The sequence below is a fragment of the Haliotis rubra genome, unplaced genomic scaffold (genome assembly GCF_003918875.1).
Source record: "Haliotis rubra isolate DU_JTF1 unplaced genomic scaffold, ASM391887v1 Scf203, whole genome shotgun sequence".
NCBI classification, from domain to species: Eukaryota; Metazoa; Mollusca; class Gastropoda; order Lepetellida; family Haliotidae; genus Haliotis; species Haliotis rubra.
In genome coordinates, this window is record NW_025766037.1 from 279,951 (window position 1) to 307,904 (window position 27,954).

The 27,954-nt window shown below is 41.8% G+C and overlaps 1 protein-coding gene across 2 annotated transcripts; it reads left to right on the forward strand.

The window, feature by feature from the left end:
- The first annotated feature begins 9,804 nt into the window (after positions 1-9,804).
- On the forward strand, positions 9,805-27,427 carry LOC124275814. 2 transcript variants are annotated; one of them, XM_046711490.1, is made up of 12 exons: positions 9,825-9,857; positions 11,213-11,358; positions 16,961-17,026; positions 18,641-18,736; positions 19,525-19,706; positions 20,961-21,107; positions 22,464-22,622; positions 23,129-23,190; positions 24,898-25,051; positions 25,857-25,900; positions 26,746-26,944; positions 27,345-27,427. In XM_046711490.1, the coding sequence occupies exons 5-12, from the start codon at positions 19,619-19,621 to the stop codon at positions 27,368-27,370; spliced, it is 879 nt and encodes a 292-aa protein (XP_046567446.1). In that variant the 5' UTR covers positions 9,825-9,857; positions 11,213-11,358; positions 16,961-17,026; positions 18,641-18,736; positions 19,525-19,618; the 3' UTR covers positions 27,371-27,427. The 2 variants fall into 2 exon arrangements, with proteins under 2 accessions (XP_046567447.1, XP_046567446.1); XM_046711491.1 differs by lacking the exon at positions 11,213-11,358 and having other exon boundaries at positions 9,805-9,857.
- Positions 27,428-27,954: the final 527 nt, after the last annotated feature.

A 27,954-nucleotide genomic window follows, 5' to 3' on the forward strand; every position in this document is an offset into this window, starting at 1 on the left:
AGGTAGCATAACAACGTATGGTATGAATTTACAACTTCATTATTATGTACAACATGATGTTTCTGGGCTGCTTCTTGCACCTTCATCAGGTCATAGGCGGATCCAGAAGGGGGTGCAGGGGTGCGCAACCCCCACCTCCCACCCCACCCTGTCCCTTGTCCTGAACCCCTTTCTCAAAAGCTGTTTATTAAGAGGTTACTCATGTAACCTCTGAACGCCCTTTCACGGTTCAAGTTCGTGATTGGAAAATGAAGTTGTGCAACCAGCCGTTGTTTCAAAAGTGATCATTCGCGCAAGGCCCGGTAATTTCCTTATGCTTGAGAAAACTAAACTTCTTCCCCCCCCTTTCTTCTAGAAAGCTGTATTCGCCCAACGGACAGGTGAATGACAGCAGATGGGGATATTTGTGGCCAGTGAGATGGAATTAAAGATTGAGATGATACAGAGATCTCAGAAGGATTTTGAGAACAAGGAGCAGCCACCCACAGGAATGAATGAAGGCCATCAGATATATAATCTATGCAGCCACTGAGACATCAGATATATAATCTATTCAACATTAAGGCTTCTTTGTTTATTCAGGGATGGTTAACCTAGTGGTTAAAGTATTCCCATCACACCAAAGACCAGGGTTCAGATTCCCACATTGGTATAATGTCTGAAGCCATTTCTGTTATCACCTGCCATCGTATTGTGTAAAACCTAAATCGACCACTCATTATTTGTTTATGGACTTTCTTCAAATTTCCCTATGTAAAATAAATTCATAACATATTGTTTGATATTAAAATTACTTTTTTTTAAATATTTTTGTTTGTATTTTTGTTTCATTGGAAATTCATCTCCATTTGCCACTGTCAGTATTTCAATATGTTCGTAGTCTCAACTAATTTGGTAAATTTCAAGAAAATCCATAATCAAGAAATTGGAGTTAATCTGGCTTTATATTGTAGATCAGCTCTAATCTTCTGAGACAGTCCCGTGCCTGTGTGTAGGGTTGTCAAGGGTGAGAACATTTCTCTTTTATGGAGGATCAAATTGAATGATTTAAACAGCTTTAAATGGAATAGCTGATCCATTATTTCAGAAACAGTAAGTCATGAGACTCACATATGTGTGAGGCATTGTGAGCTATGACAGAGATTGTGTACCAGCATTCTGCATGCTTGTAGACAGCCCTTTTCTTTACTGGTTCACGGTTAAGATATGTCCAAACAAAGTTATTTATTACCTCAACTTGGACAGTCAAGTTAATGTAATTTTGTTGAACTATTATATTTTGTGTGTATGCCAAAGTCAGGAGCGTGAATAATATCATTGATATTACTGGTTAACATGTTCCAAAGGTCAAGGTCAAGGTGAAGGTCATCATGAGCATGGTATTTTGTCAGTGTGCTGTATTGTATATACAAATATATGGACCTTTCACCCTTACCGTCAGCGTAATGAGGTTTCATGGTTGCAGCATGAGAGATTAATACTTGCTTACTAGCCCCCTATCGTGTGTCTAGTAGATTTTTTGATAGGGCTAGCATTGTGTGTATGTTCATTTTCACAGAAAAGTGATTACAAGACAAGAAGTGTTTGTCTTTTGCCAGATGTGTATTTATTTTGTAGCGTTTGTGGGTCACCTGGCACTGACCTGAGAGTCAAAATGTAAGAAAAGTCATATCAGTTTCCATAGATGAAAATGTCAATGAATTTACATTAGAAAAAGGCGGCTAACAGGATCGGGCTGTCAGCCTTGCTGACTTGAATGACACATGTCATCATATCCCAATGGCGTAGAACGATGCTCATGATATTGTTCACTTGATTGTCTGGTCCAGACTCAGTTATTTACAGATAGTCCTCACATAGCTAGAATATTCCTGAGTGAGGTGTTAAACAACAAACCAACCCAACCAGATGAGATAATTCAGTGTAACTTTAACACTTAACATGTCCTTAATTACATAAAGCATAACATATTTCAAGATCTCCAGGACTAGTTTCTAGTCTGTCTAAACATAGGTTTGTTTTAGAGTACAGGATGACTATAGTCAAGCCCCTAAGGTCATTTTGTACAATGAGCCACAGGACTCCTAAAACAGTTGTAAATCAGTTGAACTGTGAGAGTTCTGATACGTTCCTAGTAGGGCAGGGACGAGTCAAAATTTTCTACCTGGGTACCCCACCCCCTATTACCCTACCTTACCAGATACCCTTATGTTAATTCCAGACATCAAATTTGCAAGAAATGACAATATATTCTTCAGCTGGGAGGCTAAAATTTGGAGTTTTTCAATATCTTAACCATGTATTAAGTTCATAAGAAGCGACTGTAAATTATGCCTAAATCTTCAAAGACAATACAACCTGTTAATCATGTAAGAATAACATATTACATTGTTTAATCTATTAGTCACATGATCATAACGGTTCGGGTATTGAGACCGGGTACCCAGGTCCAACTCGTTACCCACCCACCCGGCTATCTGGGTTACCCGTCCCAGCCCTAGTTCCTAGCTGCACAACAGTCATTTGTCTATCATGGACTGTAAGCGTTACGATAAAGTCATGGCACTGTGACAGCTGTAAGTCTCCCTGTGAATAGGGGTGAAATGATACATCAGGGTTGTGATATGATACATATCACGATACCTTTGTTCACGTCAAATTGTGGGCGGTGGGGTAGCCTAGTGGTTAAAGCGTTGGCTCATCACGCCGAAGACCCGGGTTCGAATCCCCACATGGGTACAATGTGTGAAGCCCATTTCTGGTGTCCCCCGCCATGATGTTGCTGGAATATTGCTAAATGCGTCGTAAAACCAAACTCAGTCAGTCAGTCACGTCAAATTGCATGGAAACTTAAATATAAATATTTCAGAGCAGATACCAAGGGAATTAATTCTTGACATATGCCCAGAGCTCTTGGGGTTTTTTAAACTTTAAATCGAATTTCATTTCATCTATGTGATATTTGGCTGACAAAATGCAAGGGGTTGAGGTGTCAAGCAAGTAAGTATTTTAGCAAGTGTTTCATCTTACATGTGTACTGAAAAAGGTGTGTTTCGTATCACTACATGAAAACTCATGATGAAACGGTGTATCATTTCACCCCTAGTTATATCATTTGGACAGTCATAAATCTATATTAAGGTGAAAGTGTTACAGTGCTGTTGTTTCGCTATTAGTGTTAAGTCAAGGTTCAATAATGGGTCTATGTTCTACATGGGTAGTTAGTGCTTACTTGTGTCCAGCACAACCTGTGTCTCCAACAGTGTCTATGACAAACTCCTTTAGTGACTGCAGCTAGTGTGCATCCATGTTCCTTTGCAGCCAGTGTGCATTGATGTTACTGGACAACCAGTGTGCTTACATGTTGCTAGGCAGCCAATCTGTATCCATGTTCCTAGGCAGCCAGTGTGCCTCCATGTTCATGAGTATCCAGTGTGCTTACATGTTGCTAGGCGGCCAGTGTGCTTACATGTAGCTGAGCAGCCTGTGTGCTTACATGTTCCTGGGCAGCCAGTGTGCTCACATGTTCCTGGGCAGCCAGTGTGCTCACATGTTCCTGGTCAGCCTGTGTGCTTACATGTTCCTGAGCAGCCTGTGTGTTTACACGTTCCAGGGCAGGCTGTGAGCTTACATGTTCCTGGGCAGGCTGTGTGCTTACATGTTCCTGGGCAGGCTGTGTGCTTACATGTTCCTGAGCAGCCTGTGTGTTTACATGTTCCAGGGCAGGCTGTGTGCTTACATGTTCATGAGTATCCAGTGTGTTTACATGTTGCTAGGCGGCCAGTGTGCTTACATGTAGCTGGGCAGCCAGTGTGCTTACATGTAGCTGGGCAGCCAGTGTGCTTACATGTTCCTGAGCAGCCTGTGTGTTTACACGTTCCAGGGCTGGCTGTGTGCTTACATGTTCCTGGGCAACCAGTGTGCTTACATGTTCCTGGGCAGCCAGTGTGCTTACATGTTCCTGGGCAGCCAGTGTGCTTACATGTTCCTGGGCAGCCAGTGTGCTTACATGTTCCTGGGCAGCCAGTGTGCTTACATGTTCCTGGGCAGCCAGTGTGCTTACATGTTGCTGGGTAGCCAGTGTGCTTACATGTTCCTGGACAGCCAGTGTGCTTACATGTTCCAGGGCAGGCTGTGTGCTTACATGTTGCTGGGAAGCCAGTGTGCTTGCATGTTCCTGGACAGCCAGTGTGCTTACATGTTGCTGGGTAGCCAGTGTGCTTACATGTTCTAGGGCAGCTTGTGTTCATCCATGTTGTTAGGCAGCACACATACATTCCATCAAAATCCAGTGTCATAAACATAAACACGGATCAGGTTATTGCTGGCAGCATATACAGTCTGTAGTTGGCTTTTTAATGGGCTGAACTGACTTCACTACATGAATGTTTGTTATCAATACTTCAGCAAGGTTATTGTAGCACATGTTAGTTATTAAGACTGGACCAGGCTTATGAAGGGTTGATAGCATGAAAAACAGTGTCATCAGGTGAGAAGGCACAACTGGTTCCGGCACCATTCCACAAAAAAATACTAGTGCTGAGATGATTGTAGCTCAGCTTCAATTTAGAGATTAATGGCATCAGTACTAAGATACCTTTGAGGAATGGGCCAATGTCCCATTTCAAGAAAAGCAATCTTTGAGCCATAATGGTCATGAGCCTATGTTAAAGAATGAGAGTTACTCTTGTCTTATCACAAAGATTACTTTATGGAACGGGCGGTGGGGTAGCCTAGTGGTTAAAGCGTTGGCACGTCACGCCGAAGACCCGGGTTCGATTCCCCACATGGGCACAATGTGTGAAGCCCATTTCTGGTGTCCCCCGCCGTGATATAGCTGGAATATTGCTAAAAGCGGCGTAAAAGTAAACTCAGTCAGTATTTTATGGAACTGGACCCTGGGTGCAACTGTAGCATTTCTACCCTATATGGTTTTGATCACACCATGGGGTACCAGTGACCTTGGGAATCCCATAGTGGAAGGGAGCAGTGATGTCCCAGTCATCTAAGGCACTGCAATTAGCTGAGCGGAGCTGCATCTCTTTGACATGCCTAAAACCCATATTTGGGTTTGAAACTGGTTTGCCCTAATTGTATTCAGGTTTGTCAGCACAATATCCTTGCTCATGGCATCAAAGTATTAACTGTCAGCAGTTGCATTATTTCAGTCTTTCCTCCAACAGTAAGCTGACATGTGGTTACATAACTGGAATAATGTTCAAAACAGTATTAAACCCAACTGGTCCGAGCTTGTTTGAGTCAGAAACGGACCGATGAATTGCAAATTTTATCATTGTACAAAATTGCCACATAAATAGAAATAGTACACATGTATATCATTTACTAATACCCAACAGCTTTCTTACATTTGAAAATTTTCCGGACTCCACCAAAAATGTTCTTTAAGAAACTATCATTAAAATTTTGACACAGTTCACTGTTTGTTACGAGGGAGGAGTGCAGAGAAAGGGACAGCCAGGTGTGCAAGAAAGGATGGAGACGGCACAGCACAGACTAATGAATCAATAACTTGGTGGGCACTTGTGCACGTGCTTCTCTAACACCTGGCTGTCCCTTTCTCTGCACTCCTCCCTGGTAACAAATAGTGAATTGTGTCAAAATTTTAATGATAGTTTCTCAAAGAACATTTTTGGTGGAGTCCGGAAAATTTTCAAATATAAGAAAGCTGTTGGGTATTAGTAAATGATAAACATGTGTACTATTTCTATTTATGTGGCAATTTTGTACAATGATAAAATTTGCAATTCATCGGTCAGTTTCTGACTCAAACGGACTGTAATTGTTGCTTTGAAACATTATTGATGCACATTTCATCGGTTTCCTATTTTATTACATATATAGCAGTTTCAATCTCCTCGCAAATACAGTTTCCCTAACTTGGTATTAATCACCCCAGCAGTTCGGTTAATTCCCGCTCCAGGTCTTTGTCCCTACTTTATGGTTTTTAAGTTATTATATTGTTGTTGTGTGTTTTGATTTACCCCAGTAAATCCTTACCAACCACTGTACAAGTAAACCACTGTTGTAGAAACTGTACCTTGTAAAAGACTTATTTAAACTGTCTGTTTCATCTAACCTGACATTCTTACTCATGCCTTATTCAGTGATGTATTGAAATATCAGATGAGCTGCAGGAACCACACCTTTTCCTCATCTTCTATGCGTTTGGTCCTGCAGAAAAACATCCTTTCCCTCTGCACTGTTCCTCTCTATTTACTGCTCAAGATCTGCAGGTTTGGCTGAAGATCACAATTGTGATCCCTTGCAAATACTGAGTAGTATATATTTATACTACGGAAACATACCTGTACTGATGGAAACAAATAAGGGAAAACATGAAAGTGTAAGTGTTCCTGTATATATTTCCATATTTTCAGGGGCATTGGGGTAGCCTAATGGTTAAAGCGTCCGCTCGTCAAGCTGAAGACCTAGGTTCGATTCCTCACATGGGTACAATGTGTGAAGCCCATTTCTGGTGTCCACCTGCCATGATATTGCTGGAATATTGCAAAAAGCGGCGTAAAACCGTACCAACTCACTACCATATTTTCACCCACAGTGCATTACAGAGCATGGAATTGGAAGAAACGTGGAATAGAATATAGCAACACTTATACTTCATATGTTCCCTTATTATTTTCCATCAGTATATTTCAATGTCATTAGACAGGATGTTTGACTTACATTGGATACCTCTCTGAGTCTTTGATATTGTTTTTGTTATCTAAGGATGGAGTTAATCCATCTGGATAACAAGTATTAATGCATCGGTATATGAAATTGATATTGTATATTTTGTACTGTTTCTTGCTGGTTTAAATACCTTGTTACTGTTGTACATACTTTAGTGATGGATTCTAGATTACTCCAGGGTAATAATCTATGTTAGTCTATTTTCTAAAAAAAATACCCAAAATGACAGGTTCCTCTTATGCAAGTAAAGAGTGCTATGGTTTGTGTGGACTTTGTTTCATATTTCAACAAGTCGTTAGAGATGGATTGGGTGGCACGTTTGTGGATCGTTGCCCACAATATCGATCACAGGATTGTTTGGCAGAGACTCAGCCGGAAGGTAGCGGTCATGTAGGTGGAATATTGCTGAGTGGAAGTTAAACAAGAAACAACTAAATCAAAACTGCAGGGTATCCTGTCTGAGGACTAAAGTACTGTCGGAAATGGAATAAAACTGGTGTGTGTGTGTGTGTTTCACGTTTATATCTACAATTTATGTAGTGAGCATGTGAAATATATGTTAAACTAAGTTCGGCCTAACTACAAACTCAGTGGTATGGAGATAAGAAACGGAGAAAAGGACTTTACTGAGGAGAGATTAGTGCAAACATGAGAAATGCTGGGTTTTTCTAAGTCCTAAGTGACTTATTTGGAACAGACCATGGCTTTATGCAAATTAGTGTGCGATGATATCGTATTACAAAGGGCATTTTTCAAATGTCCATTTTGAAGTTAGACTTAGCTTCATCATAAACGATAGCTGACGTAAAAAACAATAAGTTTAATCAGGGATACTCCACAACTTATAGAGTCTCCCTGGTTTAATATAGGAACTATTAAGGATGTAACTACCATGGAGTCTCACGTCTCTCAACCATTCGTGACCAACTCTTGTTATTCCGGGACAAGCCGAATATCGACTTCTTGCAGGTTACGGAAAGAGGGGCGAGTGGTGACGAATGGTCTCTCAACGTGCTGGTTGAAGTAGCAGTAATTGGTACTGTTTGACTGCACTCTCCTACCCAGAGTTCCATGCGGCAAGCCAGCATAGTTCCTCTGCCACAGGCCAGAAAAATGTGACGATTCGTCACATCTTGCACCGTTCATTCAATATAATGTACAGATTTCTTTTACTCTTATTTTTTTGACGAGTCTACACATCTAACTAATCATCTTTAATAGAATGAATTAGTTTCACTGAGAAAATATCCAAAAACATGTAACACTATTTCGATTTGCGTAGCGATCCTTTGTTTACATAGGTTGTACGGCTCCACGTGCTGTCATCGAACCCGACGGAGAGCAAACGGTGCAGCCAGTTTGATATCTAAATATGTACTGTCATAGACCTAACTGTCGCATTTGTGGAAGAATGTATATGTAACAATGTAAAACATTATGAAGAGAGCGCCGCAAAGCTTTCGTGAGTCCAGTCTCTTCTTATTATGAATATGCGCGTTTGATTACAAACAAGAGAAAAGTCCGATCACGTGATATGCAAATTAGCCTGTGGCAGTGATGTTATGTAAGTCATCGCTGTGCCGGAGTGTGGTTTGACTGACTACTGCATCTGAACCTTTTTAGACGAGTCAGAAGTTCGGCAGTGATGTCAGTTGTATTTATGCGCAGTGAAGCGGACATAAATTCAAGTGCATCTTCTTTTTCAATGCGTATAGCTAACGTTAGTCACTGTAGTGAGTGTGTTTAATATTACGCCGCTCTTGGCAATATTCAAGCAATATCACGGCGGGGTACACCAGAAATGGGCTTCACACAATGGGGTAAACTGCACTTTACGGGTCCCCGGAAGTTTCGCTACAGACATGCGCAGAAGCCATATTTACATCGAAGCGAGCACTAACGCTGACGCCATTTTTTGTTTGCTCCAGCGAATAACAACATCGCTGTTTAGGCCTTGTTTTGGCCCATAAAATTACCCTTGGATAGTAATCGATAATCTTCTCTAGCCCTTCGTTCCTCAACAATGTTTTAGGGTTTGTATTTTTTTCTGGGTTTGTCAATTGCAATGTTTATTCATATTTTAAGAAGACGCTGACGTAAAAATACCCCAGTAATGTATTGTTTCGTTGAAATGAAACATTTTAGCCCTTAGATGCTTCATTGTATCCTTCTTTTTCCATTTTCATTTACAATAAACAAAACAGGTAAGTTTACATGATATGTAGCACAGCAAGAAAACAAATATCGAAACGCTTCACTTACCTTACATTACAAGAACAAATCTGCCCCTGAATTGACTTACCTTACAAGAACAAATCTGCACTTGAATTAAATTCATCTGTGCTTTCATTTTGCATGGCATTTTCTTTATTTTCATTTTCAACCATTTTAAAATATTCATGGGTTTTTTTGGGGGTCAAATACACGGCGGATAAAAGTAAGAAATGTAACGAAAGGATCATCAGAACAACGTAAATATTTCTTCCTCACAATGTATTCCACAAAATAACTATCATACAATCCTTTCGTAGTTCCATACCTGGGCAGGGACGCTTTCACCGCTCTCCACGTACTCTCAATTTTAAGAATGCACGCACCATTCTCTACATTCACAAATTCCTTACTATGATTCACTGTCACAAGTTGTGGCAGTCGTAGTAACCGACTACCTTATTCGGAACATTCGACACGTGCGTCCACAATTGACCAATCAGATAAAAGGAACGTCATCGGGATTTCCCCTTGATTACTAACGATTGGATTGATGTTTTGGAGCATTACTAAAATTCGTGTTTAAAACTATCGTCTTTCAGACGAAGTTTTAAATTAAACTTTGCCAGTAAAACACGAAAATGACCTCTAATTTCGTCTAAAATGTCTCCTAACGGAGATCAGCCCGCTCTCGCGTGCTTCTCTATATATATGACGCGCTGCGCGCGTCACTTACTACCGAAGGCAGCAAATGCGCCTTCGGCGCGTGCTCGCGCAAAGCGCGCTATAAGCTATAAAAAGGTGTCCCCACATTTCTACTTCCGGGTCGGCGTAGCGGCGTAAAAGTAAACTCATTCACTGCTGTACTTACGTACGTACTTGCAAAGGTAGACGGTAATATTTCGAGATGGGTCTGTGCACCAAAAAGAAAGGTAGGTGCGAAAACCGATTTCCTGTTTTTTGAATGTGTGAAGAAAGCCGGATCGGGTATGTATGGTGAATGTTCTGTTTCTTGTAACTGCAGTGGTGACTCGAGTGTTGCCTGTACGGGGACGGTCATTTGTTATATCTGTTGGGTTGTAACGAGCTGCAAGCAGTGATATCGTGCTCAGACTAACATTCGGACGCTTGGCAACAGAAAATTGGTAACCTCCAGCGTGCATTCTTTCAATGGCGATGTTCCGTGTCGCAGCGTCAAGAAGTGGCGTAGTGATTTGACCTTGAACTCCTTCAAAACGAATGCCGATTTCCGAAAGTAATCTGGATTTGTATAGCCAGACAGTGCATGCTCTTTGCTGCACAATTTCAAGTTCAAGGTGATTTCTGTTGCGTTGTTGCGATGCCTTTTTAATTCTTTTTCAGGTAAAGTCGATTTTCACTTGTGCAATAGTGTAAAATCATGTTATCAACACTTTTGTCACATATTTTGACGATTGTTTGAACACAATTGGTAATTAATAGATTTTTAAAAATACAAACGCCTATGCGTTTCTTTTTTGGGATAGTATATGATTTGTAGATACGACCTTTCTTGAATACGTGTACTTTAGTATTACTGCCAGCATGAAAATGAATGTCGATTGTTTAATGGAACGTAAGATGTCGCGAATCATCCTATCTCAGTGGCCTATTGCAGAGGTACTTGATTGACCACAAGAACTCGGGATAGGAGATATCGCCTTGCATATCATTGTAACCTCACAATGAAATTACATCACTAAACTCTCAGCCACTGAAGCTGTTAGCTGTACCTTTTACACTCAGTACACTTGTTATTAATGTTTAAAAAGTGAAAAAAGGTTGAAAGATTTGGTTTGTATGGAAAAGTTAATATTTATCGACTTACATCGACTTTCGCCGACAGAGAGGGGATTGGGGTCGGGGTGGCTGTTGTTGAAGATTCGATACCTTTCACAAGTGGTGATGATATTGTTGAGTTTATTATCTACATCATCAAGAAAAACATGTCCTTCATAAAGTTGCAAAACAGCGTGTCTCGTGCCATTTCCCCTCCATCACGCCAGTATAGTCGACGACATTACTAATTCATGCAACCTTCCAGAGCGTGCCGTTCCTCACGCCGGCCATGCAGTAGGAAAATTGGCGCACCATCTATATTGATTGCTGTCCGATGCACCGTAATACCGAGGTGTTAAGTCAAGATCATCCCTGTTGTAAGAACTTCCAGATTCATTCTCAGATTGAAGGGGTTCCCCAACATCAAACACGCAGCGCTTCCTGATTAACGGCGTTAATTGCTGTGGTATATGACACCGATATTTGTTAGGTGTAGGGACGTGTACATGAACACGCCATCGTCAACGCCCGAGATCTGGAGGGCATTCAGAGAAACTGGACAGTTAGTGGACACGGGAGTCTGGTCGAGTTAGGTCGACTACAGCATGAATTTAAGCAGCAGGCGCGGCAATAGCGGTGAGCAATTTATTTTCTTCTTTATCAGGACAACTAAGTGTTTTTACGATTGTAATGAACTCAATCGTGGGGAGTAAATGCACTGTGAGGCAGAGAGGGGTACATGGCGTCACATTGTACAGTCTTCACAGTCCGGACATTACCGTTTACCTTGAGCAAGTACTAAGTGGTACACGGAGAGTCAAGATGACGAGTATACAGGTTCAGAATGTGAACCACAAAAATATGTTTATTACCTACGAGGGCGAACATATCGGGGTTCATATTTTTCATACGATGCTCTAGGGCAAAATATCACTTTGTCATGATGACGTGACGTCATGAACAATGTTTGAAATGTGAAAATCGGATAATTACTGGGAGTATTGAATTTCAAAAGTAACATAAACTCTGTCAAAAGAAACGCAACCCTGTATTTTAGAGATTTTGATCTGAAGTTTTAGGACGACACGGCATTTTATTATTTAAGACAGAAGTCTGAAATTTGGCAGAATAATAACCCAGATGGGCATGTTTAAAATTGTCATTTCAAAAGTCATCTCACAGACACCAGTTTGTCACCAGGGGGCGTCTTTCTCAGTATCTCGTATGAGCACCACACGCTGCAATCACTGCACGGCATCTCCTTGGACAAGAACGGATAAGACGCCGGATTCTTTCCTGGGGAATGGCTCTCCACTCTCCTCCTGCAGTGCAACGGCGAGCTGTTGCAGCGTCTGTGGCGGCGGCTGACGTTGACGTACGCGTCGATCCAGAGTATCCCACAGGTGTTCAATAGGGTTGAGGTCTGGTGATTTAGGAGGGTCATGGCAAGACATTGACGTTGGAATTCTGCAGAAAGTTCATTGTTGCACGTGCAGTATGAGGCCGGGCGTTGTCCCGTTGAAAAATCTGTGTCTGTTGGTCAATAATCGGGAGAAGGTGAAGCTCTAACACGTGGTTGATGTAACGTTGGGCTGTCAGGTTCCCTGGAACGATCACCAAGTCTGATTTCTGGTTGTATGAGATGGTTCCCCAAACCATGACGCTTTCTCCGCCAAATCTGTCCACCTGTCGGACGCAGATGGGCGCAAAACGTTATGACGTCTCCTATACAGACGCTGTCTTCCGTCGTGACGTTGCAAAGAAAACGTGATTCATCAGAAAACCAGATTCGCCTCCAGTTTTTGTAAAGTCCGTATCCTTACGTTGTTGCACCACCTGAGTCGTCGGCGTCGATGTAGGGGGCGTAGTACAGGTCAACAACTGGTCTACAGGCACGTAAACCCGCTTCTTTCAGACGGCGGTTCCTAATCGTTTGAGCTGACACTCTCCTCAAACCTGGTATTTGTGTGGCAGTCACGGTTGGTAGGGCATGCCGATTACGCAGGTGATGGACCCGGATGTACCGATCTTGAAGGGGTCGTGATTCTTGGCCTTCCACTTCTCGGGCGATCGTTGGTCAAATTGAAGTTGTTGTAGCGGCTCCAAAGTCGGGATATCGTTGTTTGTGAACATTTAGGTGCCGCAACAGTTCCAAAACTTTCTCCGGCTTGAACACGACCAATGGCGATATTTCGGTCGGCAGCACTCAATCGTGGCATTTTAACACAGCTTTTCGGCGACAAATGAATGAATATAATACGGAAGCACATGGGCTTTTATACACCCTACATTAACTGCCATTTTCATGATTTGCATGTGGTTTTTGTGCGAAGTCACCATGAGGGTCATTTCATGCGTTGTGACGGAATAAGCAATAAAATACACTTATGCGTACAAATGCAGTTGTTTGGATGATAATCTTCATTAATTACGTGTATCATTTCAATACATTCGAATAAAATTTAGTTTGGAAGCAATAACTTCATTCAAACGAATTTTTCATATCTGAGGACAGGGGGTTGCGTTTCTTTTTGACAGAGTTTATTAATGAACACTCGATATCACTTTTTACATGAAATCGCTAATGATAATTCTGAAACGTTGCCGATGAATCTAGAATCGGTTGGGATGTTTTCGAAAATACACTTACACGAACGCCGTGAGAGCTCTCCGCCATATTGATAGTGTTTACAAAATCATGTTTCGCGAAGGCCGGTATTGAGACGCCAATTACATCACGTATATTTCATATTCAGCTTCGAAAAATGCATCACTGAATTCCCCATACATTTTAGAATCAAATTGCAACTAGTCTTTTGTCACCAATACCAACTGTCCAGATAAAATGAGACAAAACATATTGGGTGTGAAAACGAACGCTGTGCTCGAAAGACTGCGCTGGTTCGAAATGTAAACAAAGACAAATTCCGATTTTTACACTGCGTAGCATTTTCTGAAATTTTCCAACATTCATCCGTCTATTCATTGCTCAATACCTTTGGAATATGGCATGGAAAGAGTATCGTAGTAAGAAAATAGGAAATTATAAATAGATAAAATGCAAATGATTTGATAATTCATAAGAAATTGTCAAAGTTTCCGTGCAGCGTGACGCCATGACTGACGCAAAATCACGCAGAACGACAAGTGTAATTATCAGCATTTCTGGCTTCTTCTCTTACTTACAATTAGAAAACGATAAAACATATAACAATACACAGATAGTCAGAATCATTCTGATTACTTGCACATGTCATATTTATGTACAAACGATCACTGAATCAGTGGAAGGGTCCTCGCAAATATCCTGTGTATCCTTGTCAGCAAAGCCGCCATTTTGTAAGAAATAGGTCATCGGTAGTGATGTCATACGTCAACATTGTTGTACATATTAAGCAATTTCTTTGAGGTGAAGGTCGGTTGAACAAGAGTAAAACACAATCGCCCAATCCTTCCGATGACACTGTCAGTATTATGATGTATATTTTGGGGATAGTTCAGATACTTTTGATGAAACTGACCTCAGTATCTACATTTAGCCTTGTCAATATCATACCATACGTGCATATAGGGTTTACGGTGTTTTTATTCTTTGAAAGTTTTGATTGTTTGAATAATACATTGTATTTACATAAGAAATTGACGCATTTAGTGCAGTACATTATATTCTAAACCTTTACACAAGTGTTAGAAGATCAAAACGTAGCCATAACTGCAATTACTTTACTTCCTATGATGTACAATATTCAATGCATTTGAACTAATATTGCAGTTTCACATGAACAGATTAATGAACGGCGATTTGATTAAACCTATATAGTGAAACTGATAATATTTAATGAAAAATGATTTATGTATGTTGAGAAATGTATATGCACACACATTTAAAGGAATTGTCTTGTTCTTTTGCACATTTTGTATTGTCGTTTTATAGAGAAAACAATGATGTATATTGATTGCCAGGTGCGCGTTTGTCGGAAAACGTTTTGTGATTCACTATCATTGTTTTCGATAATATAATCAATTCATATTCGATTTAAAATTTTGTGATGATGACAGGATATCAAACTCTAACTATATTTATACGAAAATTGTTTAAAAATATATAAACCATGTCATGTCTTAATTTAGACAAATCTTACATCCATATTCTAATATATAGTACGTACTAAATCCATATATAAAAGCTATCTTTTTGCATTTTCCATTGCATACTTATGAAGAGAAATAGCTACATAATCATAAATAAATAAAATTCTTATCCTAAACAAAATATTCGGGTGTTATTTTTCATTTACGTTAAATTGATGCCAAACAGGTGCCCGTGTTGCTCATGATAAGATACACAGTCAAACTGTCTAATTGTTGATATATTCAGGACACTATTTAAATGGAAAAAACAGTCATTTGATGTTTTGTCTAAAAGAGCAAGTTAATTCTGACAAAGAAGCCGAGACCTTTCACACAATTAACGGAAATTAGGTGAGATATATATACTAATCAGCATACCAATGTCGTCTTTTCCGACGTCGCAAAATGCACAAAACAAGCAATGACGTCAACTAAAATGTTGTATTATTTTCAGCAATTTCATTACATTTGAAGATATGGCTAGTACTCTGGTAATAACGATGCAAAATTAGTCAAAATACATCTACACAAACAGGGGAATATGGGAATCTAAGAACTAACTTATATATCGGATAGGGCCTTCCAAATCGCTATTACGTGCTTTCACATGTAGTACGTTGTCATCTTTCTTATAAACTGTGAAACTACCAAAGCGTATCCGCTCTTATTGGGGAACTTTGAATTGGAATAGTTTGGTTCACCGTGAGACAAAAAAATAACTAAAATATAGCGTCCGTATCCACAACAAATACTCTCCATGTGATCTGAGTTACATTGACCTAGTATTAAGCATAACGGAGTTATGCCCCCTTATCATTATACGTGTATGACCTCTCTGTCGTCGTTTGACGTCGTAGAAGAAAATCCATTTTGACATTTATTGCGAGTCATTTTTTAATGTTGAGCGCATAATGTTATGCATAAGCACATAAATCCAATTCATATACACTTATGTCGTTCAGATATCAGGCTGTATTTTTTCGCTCACACTTTCCGTAAAGATGCCAAAAAAAGAAATTTCGTAGCACAGTGCTTTTATCAGTGCGCGATAAAAGCGGAGAAATTTACTGTTTTTAACGCATAACAAAAAATTTGGACAACATTTAGCAGTGTCTATTTCTCAAACCGCCGAGGTAGTGGCACTTATATTTATACCAACGGATAGGAAATTTAATATTCTACATTTCTGTGTAATTTTATAGCCTTACGTAGATTCAGAACCACGCGAGCGCAATTCTCGCACAACGTTCACTTTTCAAAGCGTATGAAAATGTGCACCTGAAAACTCGGCAGCCAGGGGTTAAAGCGTTCGCTCGTCACGCCGTTGACCCGGGTTCGATTCCCCACATGGGTACAATGTGTGAAGCCCATTTCTGGTGTCCCCCACCGTGATATTGCTGGAATATTGCTAAAAGCGGCATAAAACCATACTCACTCACTCACTCACTCTAACGCCCTAAACAGTCACATGGCGGCTGTCTGTAGTAGAGGTACTATGCTGGCCGCATGAAACTGAGAGCGGGCCATCCAGTGCAAGGCCAAGGCCACTGTAGCTCACCTCTCTGATACCGAAGTGAATAGTGAGGAATCACCCTGCATAGAAAGTGACGGATTAATAGAGAATACTAAACGATGTCCCGTGTAATACCATATTTATGAAACGAGTGAATGATTTGAATACCATTCACGAGTTTCATAAAATATGGTATTACACGGGACATAGTTTAGCATTTTATTTATTACTCACCCAACATTAGCAAAATAAAATCGAGCAAAGTACCTTTTTCCTAAGAATTCAACGAGTGTGATGACTCTCAGCTTTCCGCGAGTCAAGCAAGGTCTAGTACTATTGTGACAGAGGTATTAGCATTGTGACGTCATAACTGTATACCACTTTGGCGTCATACGTACGACATCACATCACGTAATAATGTTATTACACAATGTGTAATAACATATTAAACAATATATCTTAAACGGGTGATATCTTCAAAAAATATCTCGGGTGAGTAATTCAGAAAGTACACACTTGGCTTGGAAATTCACACGGTGTTCAGTGATTTTCCATTTTATGACCTTGTATATACCTTTTTCATATCTGCTGCAGATGCACAGGACCCGGATGAAGTCACTGTCACGTGCTTTGGAAAGAAAAAAGGCAAGAAATCCGGAAGTAAGACACCAGTTACACTCCCCACACTACTGACAACTTTCAATAGTGATATTGACATTCTAACTAGGGTACAACTCCATTACGTCATCGACTATAACACGGCATCAATGGCGTCTGTACATTGTATTAATAATAATAATAATAATAATTAGTCCATTTGTATTGCGCTAAATCCACACCGACAGCATGCTCATAGCGCAGACAAGATAGAATTTAGGAGTCACTTGTAAAACATAGAGAAAAGGTATGTCTTTAGGTTTGCTTTGAAACATGTGACTGTTGGGCTTGTTCTAAGGTGAGCTGGTAGCTCATTCCAGTTCATCGCGGCCGCCACTTGAAAGGAACGAAAACCATAGGATTTCAACTTCCATTTTTGAATGTGAAGTAAGTTTTTGTCACTGGAGCGAAGCTGTCTGCATGGAAGATATGGTTTGAACAGTTCTTTGAGATAGGCCGGAGCAGTGCCTAGTATGCACTGGTAGACAAGGGTTAAAACTTTAAAGTTCACTCTAGCTCTTATGGGCAACCAGTGTAACTGTTTCAGAATAGGGGTCATGCTTGAGAATTTTGGTGCTTTGCTCACAATACGTGCCGCAATATTTTCTATGCGTTGCAGATGGTTTAAGAGCCTTTGTGGGATGTTTAAAAGCAAGCTATTACAATAGTCTATTCTTGGAAAGAATGAGGGAACGAACAAGGGCAGCTGTAGAACATTCAGTCAGTAGATTACAATAACAGTTATGTCAACGGTATCCGTCCTTTGTGAATTCCGTTTAACAGCCAATCTAACCTATGCCATGCTAGCTCCGTACATTCACCAAACTGCTACATGAACCCGTTCCACAATACGATCTTACCACCAAGTCTATGTTAAAGTTCGGGAGACACGATCGCCTTAGCACTGCGATCGTTTAGTGTAGTGGGGCCCAGAAGATGAATTACCGTTACAATCAGTTTTGTGTGCATTCCTGTATATTCGCACTCCTTCGGATTATGTAACATATATATTAAAGACATATAGTTCGCTTTACCCCATAGTGCAAGATAGTTCAGAATTGCCCTGAACTATTACAGTTTAAGCTTGTGTCAGTTTAACACGAACGCGTTTATTACGAACTTGCGGATGTATCGAACTGGGTTCGGTTATTTTGGTCCCGACTTTTGCTGTGTTGCTGTGTACCTTATTCGAAATGTCTAAACTACAGTTTTAGGGGACCGTTCATAATTTATTGCTAGGTGTGTGTGTGTGTGTGTGAGCGTGCGTGCGTGCGTGTGTGCGTGCGTGCGTGTACATGAAAATATTCAAAATATATGCTTAAATATGATAGGAAGTTGGGGGCGTGGCATTGATTTTGTACATGACATGCAGGGGGGATCACTTACTTTGTACATATATTTTATGGGGTCATTCACATTGTTCATGCTTTTCCATTAAAAAAAATCATCATCATCATCATCATCATCATCGTTTCACAGTGAACATACGTTGTTCTTGCCACAGAGAACACACGTGCATATTCTTTTAACGAGCATGCGTTCATTTTGTCACACTACGCATGCGTGCATCTTGTCACTCTTAACACACGGGTATCTTGTGACACTAATTGGTTTCAGTTGCCTGCAACAGCATTCTGGTGGAGACGGAGGGACTCGTCCGAGATCTCAGACAGGAAGTAACACAACTCAGACATGCGCAGTCGGGAAAAACTGGTAGGTATTATTAGCCAAGATCTTGGTATATTGTTCGCGAGTGCAGACCATTTATCAGAGGTTTTATGCGCAAAGTTACGCATGCGTACAAGCACCTGACGTGTTGACGTTTACTATATAGGTAAATGATGCTGACAAACCCTAAAACATAATCGAGACGAAACTAGAATCGAATCCACGACGATTGGTTTTCACCCAAGGGACGCAACTCTGCACAGGGAATTGTAGCGCGTAAGACGAGGCTACACTAGGTACTGTGAACTACTCACATAAGGCTGGTAGACCTTTACATTACTAAACCGATTATCGAAGCACTCTTCAACCAAACATCGATATCGCTACCTCATGTTATATGGCGGTGGGATAGCCTAGTGGTTAAAGAGTTCACTCGTCACGCCGATGTCCCGGGTTCGATTCCCCACATGGGTACAATGTGTGAAGCCCATTTCTGGTGTCCCCCCGCCGTGATATTGCCGGAACTCACTCACTCGCCTCATGTTAGAGACTGGAGTAGTCTCCAGTTGATTTAATATAATTTTCCTTAAGAAAGAAAACAGACCAAAAGAAAGAGGGAAAAAGAAAGAAAAAATATTCCTGAAGCTTTTTTTTTAAAATAAAGGCTTTGTTTCAAGAGGTTGTATCCAGTTGATACATTCGGAACACACCACGGAAGCGGGAAAACAGGTACCTCAGATTTTACTTCAAATAATCTTATTGAAAATACTGCATCCAATTTATCTATGTTGCTGTGGCGACGTGTGTGACGTGTTTCAACTTCATCCCTACAGAGGACACGCGCCATCTCGAGGCAACGGTAGAACGTCTCCGTGGGGAGAAGGAGACGTTGATGGAAGAGAGAGGGGGGGGCTAAAGGAAGAGCTGATGGGGCTAAAGATGGGGAAAGTGAATCTGGAACAGCGGGTTGAGAAACTGGTCGCATATAATGAAGAGCTGCTCTCTGAACTCCAAGGTAAATGTGAAGCCGGACTGAAAGTTCCCGATGACTTAAATCTTTGACTTCGGTCCTGCTTTTCGAGTCCTACCTCGGTCGACACCTCTGGGACCGGGTTTTAATTGGTCTTCAGCAACCCATGCTTGTCGTAATTGGCGACTAACGGAATCGGGTGGTCAGGCTTGCTGGATTGGTCGACACATGTCATCGTATCAGAATTGCACAGATCGATGCTCATGATGTTGATAACTCGATTGTCGGCATCTGTAAACCCTCAATGGAAAGTGTTTCTGTTTGCCTTGTCTCCAACTCAAGGTACACCTCTATACAAATGTTATCGAAACGTTACTTGGCTGTAATCAGTCGAAACACAGACAGACCTGTTCGATTTCATTCATTAAAAGTGAGGTTTGTCAACTAACTAAAATATCATTATCTGATGGTGTTTATCAAGACACACATGTACCCTACATTAAGCTGCCTGGCAAAGGGAAGTATACACTTCACAAATGCTATCAAAACTGCAAACAACCCCGGACACTCTGTAAACTTTGAACTTCCTCAACACTTTAAATTTGATACAACACATCGAAAACGCATTTTGTGTTTGTATCATTTCTAGACTCCATCGAACATTGGTGTCTACTTTATTTTGCAGTTAATGTGTGCTTTTAAGGGGGGTGGCGGTGTAGCCTCTTGGTTAGAGCGTTCGCTCGTAACGTCAAAATCGTTTCGATTCCCCAATGTGTAAAACAAAGTGTGAAACCCTTTTCTGGTGTCTAACTTCGTGATATTGCTTGAATATTGCTAGAAGGGGCGTAAAACAATACTCCCTCGGTCACTGTTTTTAACCTGTCCTTGGTGTTATGTATTTTGCGGAGTATACCGATCCGCCCCGAGAGCAGATCAGGTGTATCATACGTATCATTTCAGGTGAATGCGACTGTTCTTACGAGGTTGCCCTTTTGTAAGACCTTGGTGTCGTTTGTTAGAGCGTCATCACGTCACTTAACCCTTGAAGATGTGGGTTAGAATTGATCTTCAGTAACCCATGCTTGTCGTAAGAGGCGACTAACGGGATCGGGTGGTCAGGCTCGCTGACTTGGTTGGCACATGTCATCGTATCCCAATTGCGTAGATCGATGCTCATGCTGTTGATCACTGAATTGTCTGGTCCAGACTTTTTACAGACCGCCGCCATATAGCTGGAATATTGCTGAGTGCGGCGTAAAACTTAACTCACTCACTCACTCATTTATGTACAACAAATAGATCGATCACGTGAGCTGAACCTGAGCATGGCATCGGCGACGGAGGAACAGCAGGAGACGTCGCGGACGACGGAGACGTTGAGACACCAGTGCGAAAGCAACAAGAGGTCGTTGTTGGAAGCCAATCAGAAGCTACTTCACAGGACCAGTAAGTAACCCACCCCCGTCCCTATCCACCATTCTCGGTTGTCCCTATCCACCACTCTTGGTTGTCCCTATCCACCACTCTCGGTTGTCCCTATCCACCACTCTCGGTTGTCCCTATCCACCACTCTCGGTTGTCCCTATCCACCACTCTCGGTTGTCCCTATCCACCATTCTCGGTTGTCCCGATCCACCGCTCTTGGTTGTCCCTATCCACCACTCTCGGTTGTCCCGATCCACCGCTCTTGGTTGTCCCTATCCACTACTCTTGGTTGTCCCTACCCACCACTCTTGGTTGTCCACGATCCACCACTCTTGGTTGTCCCTATCCACCACTCTTGGTTGTCCTGATCCACCACCACTTGGTTGTCCCTATCAACCGCTCTTGGTTGTCCCTATCCACCATTCTCGGTTGTCCCTATCCACCACTCTCGGTTGTCCCTATCCACCACTCTTGGTTTTCCAGATCCACCATTCTTGGTTGTCCCGATCCACCGCTCTCGGTTGTCCCTATCCACCACTCTTGGTTGTCCCTATCCACCACTCTTGGTTGTCCCGATCCACCACTCTTGGTTGTCCCGATCCACCACTCTTAGTTGTCCCTATCCACCAATTTTGGTTGTCCCTACCCACCACTCTTGGTTGTCCCTACCCACCACTCTTGGTTGTCCCTATCCACCACTCTTGGTTGTCCCTACCCACCATTCTTGGTTGTCCCTATCCACCACTCTTGGTTGGCCCGATCCACCACTATTGGATGTCCCGATCCACCACTATTGGTTGTCCCGATCCACCACTCTTGATTATCACGATCCACCACTCTTGATTGTCACGATCCACCACTATTGGATGTCCCGATCCACCACTATTGGCTGTCCCGATCCACCACTCTTGGTTGTCCCTGTTCACCACACTTGATTGTCCCGATCCACCACTCTTGATTGTCATGATCCACCACTATTGGCTGTCCCGATCCACCACTCTTGATTGTCATGATCCACCACTATTGGCTGTCACGATCCACCACACTTGGTTGTCCCGATCCACCACTCTTGGTTGTCCCGATCCACCACTATTGGTTGTCCCGATCCATGCTTCTGTCACTGCATACAAAGAGGGAGTTTACTCTCTCAGGAACCAATAACAGAAACAGTGTTACCCCACAAAATGCTTCGTTACCTCGAGATCAATGAATGTCATCCTTTACAATAAGTCGTGTTAATCTTCATGCCGTTGGTGCTCGGACAGCTAACAACACTAGTCAATGCCACTGAGGGCCCAACAACACGATGCAGACCTGTCGAAACCCAATGTAAAATATTTACGCTTCCTAAAAGTCCCTTGTCTTGTTGTCCGACAGATGAGCTGAAAGAGCTGCAGAACCAATTCGATGCCAGCAAGGCGGAAGTGGAGCGACTGTCGGAAGAGCTGTCCAAACTGGAGGTGTGGAAGGTCGTGACCGTGGCAGAAATTGAGGTCAAAGTCGCCGATATAAGGAAGAAATACACGGCTTTGAAACGTGAGACTTCATTCTTCACTTAGACCGCCCCGACACCCGATCGATGATACTCTATCTTAATTGGAGCAACTTAGTTAACAATGTAGGCATGTTTCATGAACTTTGAATTGTAAATAAATGCGTGCTGCGATCTGGTTAGGATGACGGAGTTTGCACTGTATGTGAATACCTTGCCTGCTCAGTGTTAGGTTATGATGCAGGTAAAGGTACTTTATTTGATCAAATAATGACGGGCGGATAGATAGACGGATGGAAAGCCTAATGGTTAAAGGGTCCGCTCGTCACACCGGTTCGGCTCACCACATAGGTACAATGTGTGAAGCCCATTTCTGGTGTCCCCAGCCCTGATACTGCTGGAATATTGCTAAAAGCGCCGTAAAATCATACTCATTCACTTAAATGATGATGTTTTACAAGGTGAGAATCACATGAATGGTCAACGGTGAATGTTGGCGGTAACATTTTTGTGTCCGTTAAATGAATGTCGACAGTGTGACTCTGTGCAGGTGTGTGCCGGGGAAAAGACATGCTGATCAACAAACTGAGAGAAGAAAAGTCCAAGGCACTGGTAAGACAGTTTAAGAAATATTTGTTTCTCTATATTTAAAATATTGTCCAGGGTAGATCGAATTGTATTTTATAATTTGAATCAAAATTGTTGTTAATGAAAATTATGACAAATAGGAGTTGAATGTAAGCTGTAGAACCTCGTAGAGTAGTATACACATAGGGGAACTGGACCAGGGGCGGTATTCATAAAGCTTCTAAGAATTGTCTTAAGAGTTAAGAATTCTTAAATCCACTAAGAATTCTTAGTTTCCATAACAACGTTCTTAACTTGTGAGAAAAAACTTAGACAAGTAATTTTATATGGCGGCTCACGGAAACGCAAACTTTCACACTAGGAAGAATGTTTTTGATATGTACACCGACAGAGAGTTATTTCGTATCTTTTCGGCTGAAGAGTTCGTTTCCGTTACTAAAATTAGACTTGGGGTTTTCCGAAACGTCATTCGCGTACCGCTAGTACCGGTACATACGATCCCATCATGCTTTATGATTTCTTCTCAGAAGATTCTGAGTTGTAAGAACATTTTTAGCTAAGATTTTTTCTTAGTTTGGATTAAGAAAGAAACTAAGAAGTTTTCTTAAACTTAGGAATTCCTAAGGAAACTTAAGTAAAAAACTAAGAAAATTCTTAGAAGCTTTATGAATACCGCCCCTGGTCCCTGGGAAGTCCCTAATCCTGTTCCCCTATTCTGTATACTACCGGCGGAGGTACATGCCAAATTTCACGAAAATCGGTTGAATAGTTTAGGAAATATTGACTTTTGAGTGAGCACGGGGTCCGTCTGGCGAAAAGCTAAATGTTCAATGTATTGTTGTAATTAAGTCTTAATTAACCTAATGAAGTCATCGAGAGTGTCCTGAATTCCGTTCTGCTATAGTGTGAATAACTGCTGAGATGCATGCAAAATTTCACGAAAATTGGTGGAATAGTTTAGGAAATAATCATTTTTTTAGTGAGCATGGGGTCTGTCTGGCGAAAGGCTAACTATCCAACGTATTGCCGTACATGTTATAAGTAGCGAGGTGAGAGCCTCTGAAGCTAAATCATACCGCAGCTCTCGGCAGTTTCCCCCTGGTCGCCAAGCTGCCGTCTCGGTAGCACCGAGCGATCGCTGTGAGCTAGTCGCAGAGTGTATGGAGAGGTGCAAGTAAATAAAATTCATAACATTAGTGGAGTAAATTAAATTCATACCATTCAACAATATCATTAAAATCTTATTTTAGTGCTACTTCCTCTAGGCACAGATCTCAGGACATCCGGCTGCAGGTCCCTTCAGAATAACTTTATCGAGCTTTACATTCCGGGCTGATAAACTTAAACCAAAGAAAATTCTGGAATGTCCAGTAGATGGCCAAGATTTGACACCAGTACTTACCACTGGCTATGGAAAGTGTCGTTTCTTATATGTGTTCCTCCCATAAAAGCTGCAGATTCAGTTGTACACCCTGTAACTGTCCCTCAGAATAACGCCTGTTTAGCTTTAGGATGCATGGTTAGAAAACATTTGCTGTTTTTCACGTTGCTATCTTAAAAAAGGTTATTCATGAGTGGCTCATCTTGGGTGGTTCTCGGGTCTGTGTATTGTAACGTCACAGAGCGCTAAGATCAGTCTTTAATGAGATTGTAATATTTAGTAAACCCGTCATACGTTAAATCCAAATCCAAAATGGCCTATCTGTCAACCATGTTGAAACTGTATTTCAGATGCAGTTATGGCAGACAGCTTATGGCCACACAGCTAAACAATTTTCGTGCATACCAACTCACGCCGACCTACAGATCCCCATGGCAACGATTGAGCCGTTTCAAAATGGTGGCATCACAGTCTGCAATGCAACGTCACCGGTCAAATGTCAAGGTCAGTGTTAGCAATACTTTAGATTTCTACGCATACTAGAGCTACATTCTTCCGGGGACCACATATCGATATGTGGTCACTGATTCGTTACAATTAGTGATTATTTGTCGGGAGGCATAGGTCGTCTATGGTGCGGCAACACCATGTGCAACGATGCGTCTCTCTGTTGGTCTGGCTCCTGACTCCTTTGATCGGGGGTTCGAACCACAGATTTAGCCTGGCTATTGTCTGTCGTTCACGGGCACCACGCCCTTTCGCGAAAGTAAGCATGGCTGTACAATGACGTTACAAACACAGTTGTGTCGATGTTGAAGGGACCGACTTAAGTACTTCGAGTTCAGTTCATCTGCTCGACACAACCGCAAAGTGATGACAAAATACGGATTGTGAGAAGAGTACGGAAAATGCGAAGCTCGAAGACATTTAAGTTGTTGCGGCATAAAGTTTTGTTTTTAACCCAGGTGAAATATCGATTATATATTTTGGGAATAATTTTGATATTTCATCAATGAACACATATTAAATATATTTGTGTGCAGCAATACATTCCTGTGGTTGGGGGGCGGTTGGGTAGCCTAGTGGTTAAAGCGTTGGCTCGTCACGCCGAAGACCCGGGTTCGAATCCCCACAAGAATACAATGTGTGAAGCCCATTTCTGGTGTTCCCCGCCGTGATGTTGCTGGAATATTGCTAAAAGCGGCGTAAAACCAAACTCAGTCAGTCAGTCCTGTGGTTGTATCCTGTTGTTTTTTATTGTCATAATAATAATACAAGTCAAGACATGTTTATGGTTCTATGTTTCCAGATGTTGGGGATGAGTTGATTGGTGCCGACTTCATCAAAAACAAGGTAAGTCACCGTCCATTCTCTGGCGCAGTGATTTTTAGCAGTGCACCTCACCTCAGGCTATTTTGCATATCACGTGACCAGAATTTTCTCTCATTCGTAAACAATCGTGCTTATTCTGCAATCAGGGCACATTTGCTTAATGCAAGCCTTCCGGTGCTTGTTGACCATTCTATGTCCAATGCTTATTTAACTAATAATCTAAACTCTTCAAAACTGAAGGGAAGAAAAACTTAGCATGTTCGTTGAGTTATGTGGTACTGTAGAATTCTGGGCAAAAGTGAGTGAGGTTTTACGGTTTAAGGAATATTCCAACAATATCACGGCGAGGGATTCCAGAAAATATTTACACATCGTACCCATATGGGGAATCAAACCCAGGCCTTCGGTGTGACGAGCGAACGCTGCAGGCGTACCATAAGATGCGACGAAGCCGGACAGTGAATATAAATTTATAATGCGGTGTGTTCGTTGGGACTTGACCCTCGGAGAGCAGCCAGGGCCCCTATTCTCGAAAGGATCTTAGCCCTAAGATATCCTAACTTTGATCCTAGGGTCTAGGATAGGTGTCATACCTTATTCTCGAAAAGTTAGGACAGGGGTAGGGTCGTTTCCAGAATGGGTCTTGTCCTAACGGTAGGATGACCTAACTCCGGTCTTAACTACTTCGGATCTGTCTTTGCTGGGACACTTTCGAGAATAGGCACCCAGGCAGCTTGGCTCTTGATTCCTTCCGAGTTGCCGAATGGTCATTTCAAAGAAAGTGATGTGGATCCAATCATGGAAACAGTTATCCCAGCCTTAAAAGCCTGGGATACATATCATGGGAAGATTTTGTGTATTTTCAGACGATGTCAATGGAATTGGAGCTCTTTCGGAAAAGAAAAACAGCCGAGATATTTGGAAACAATTTCAGTCCCCTTCAGCCAGACGCCGCATCTACCGAGACAAACAGCACGTGCAGCGGATCCGGATGTGACGTCAGCCCAAGTCTCAGCGAATTCATCGATGTGGTTCTCAACGACACAATGGATCAGACACTGAACGGTGAGAAAATACTAAAATAATACCCATTGGGGTCAGAGTGACGTGTAACAGCTTTCGTTTGACAGGTTTTCGCTAAAGGCTAGGGTCAACACTGTGCATTCACTCAGGGCAGACAATCTGTAATTCCTAAAAGGTCAGGGGTGTTTCGCTAAGTATCTGTATTAACACACTCCGACCACACAGTGAGTGAGTTCAGTTTTACGCCAATTTTAGCAATGTCACGACGGGGGACGCCAGAAATGGGCTTCACACATTGTGCCCATGTGGGGAATCGATGTGGGTCTTCGGCGTGATGGGCAAACGCTTTAACCACTGGGTACTTCTTACTCACTCAGTATATTTTGATTAATTCTTTGACTATCGGATTCTTCAAAATAACCACTTGTCCTGTGTGTTTCAGAAACGGATCCTCAGTTGCTGTTCTGATGTCCAAGCCGCTGCCATCATGTTTGTCAACATTTAAAATAAAACATCCCTACGAAATTGTCTTTGGTTGGTGTTCAATGGCTTATACCTGTCGCTTACTGTTTCGCGTTCATCGTTGAAGAGCTACCATGATCAGCCTATTTCCTCTTTTGAGTGTGTCAGTTGGGTTAAACAGTAACTGAATCCAGCGTGGGCAGCGTATTAAGTGTTAGCTGTAGACGCAAGTAAATGAGTGTGTGAGTGTGATGAGTCTTACGCCGCTTTTGGCAATATAACGGCGGGGGACACCAGCAATAGGTTTCACACATTGTACCCATGTGGGGAATCGAACCCGAGTCTCAGCATGACGAGCGGAAGCTTTAGCCATTAGGCTACAACACGCAAGTAAACATATCTTAGACTACAAACTTGTCAAGGACATAACAAGGATCAAAACCAACCAATTCCTGCAGAGCATTTTATCTGATCACAATGGATCATTTTCCAAGATCGCAATATAAGGACATGTTTCACTGATATTAAAAATCCAGTCGAGAGGCAGACGCCATTTTGTTTACATGTCATATAGTCAAAATAAAATAAAA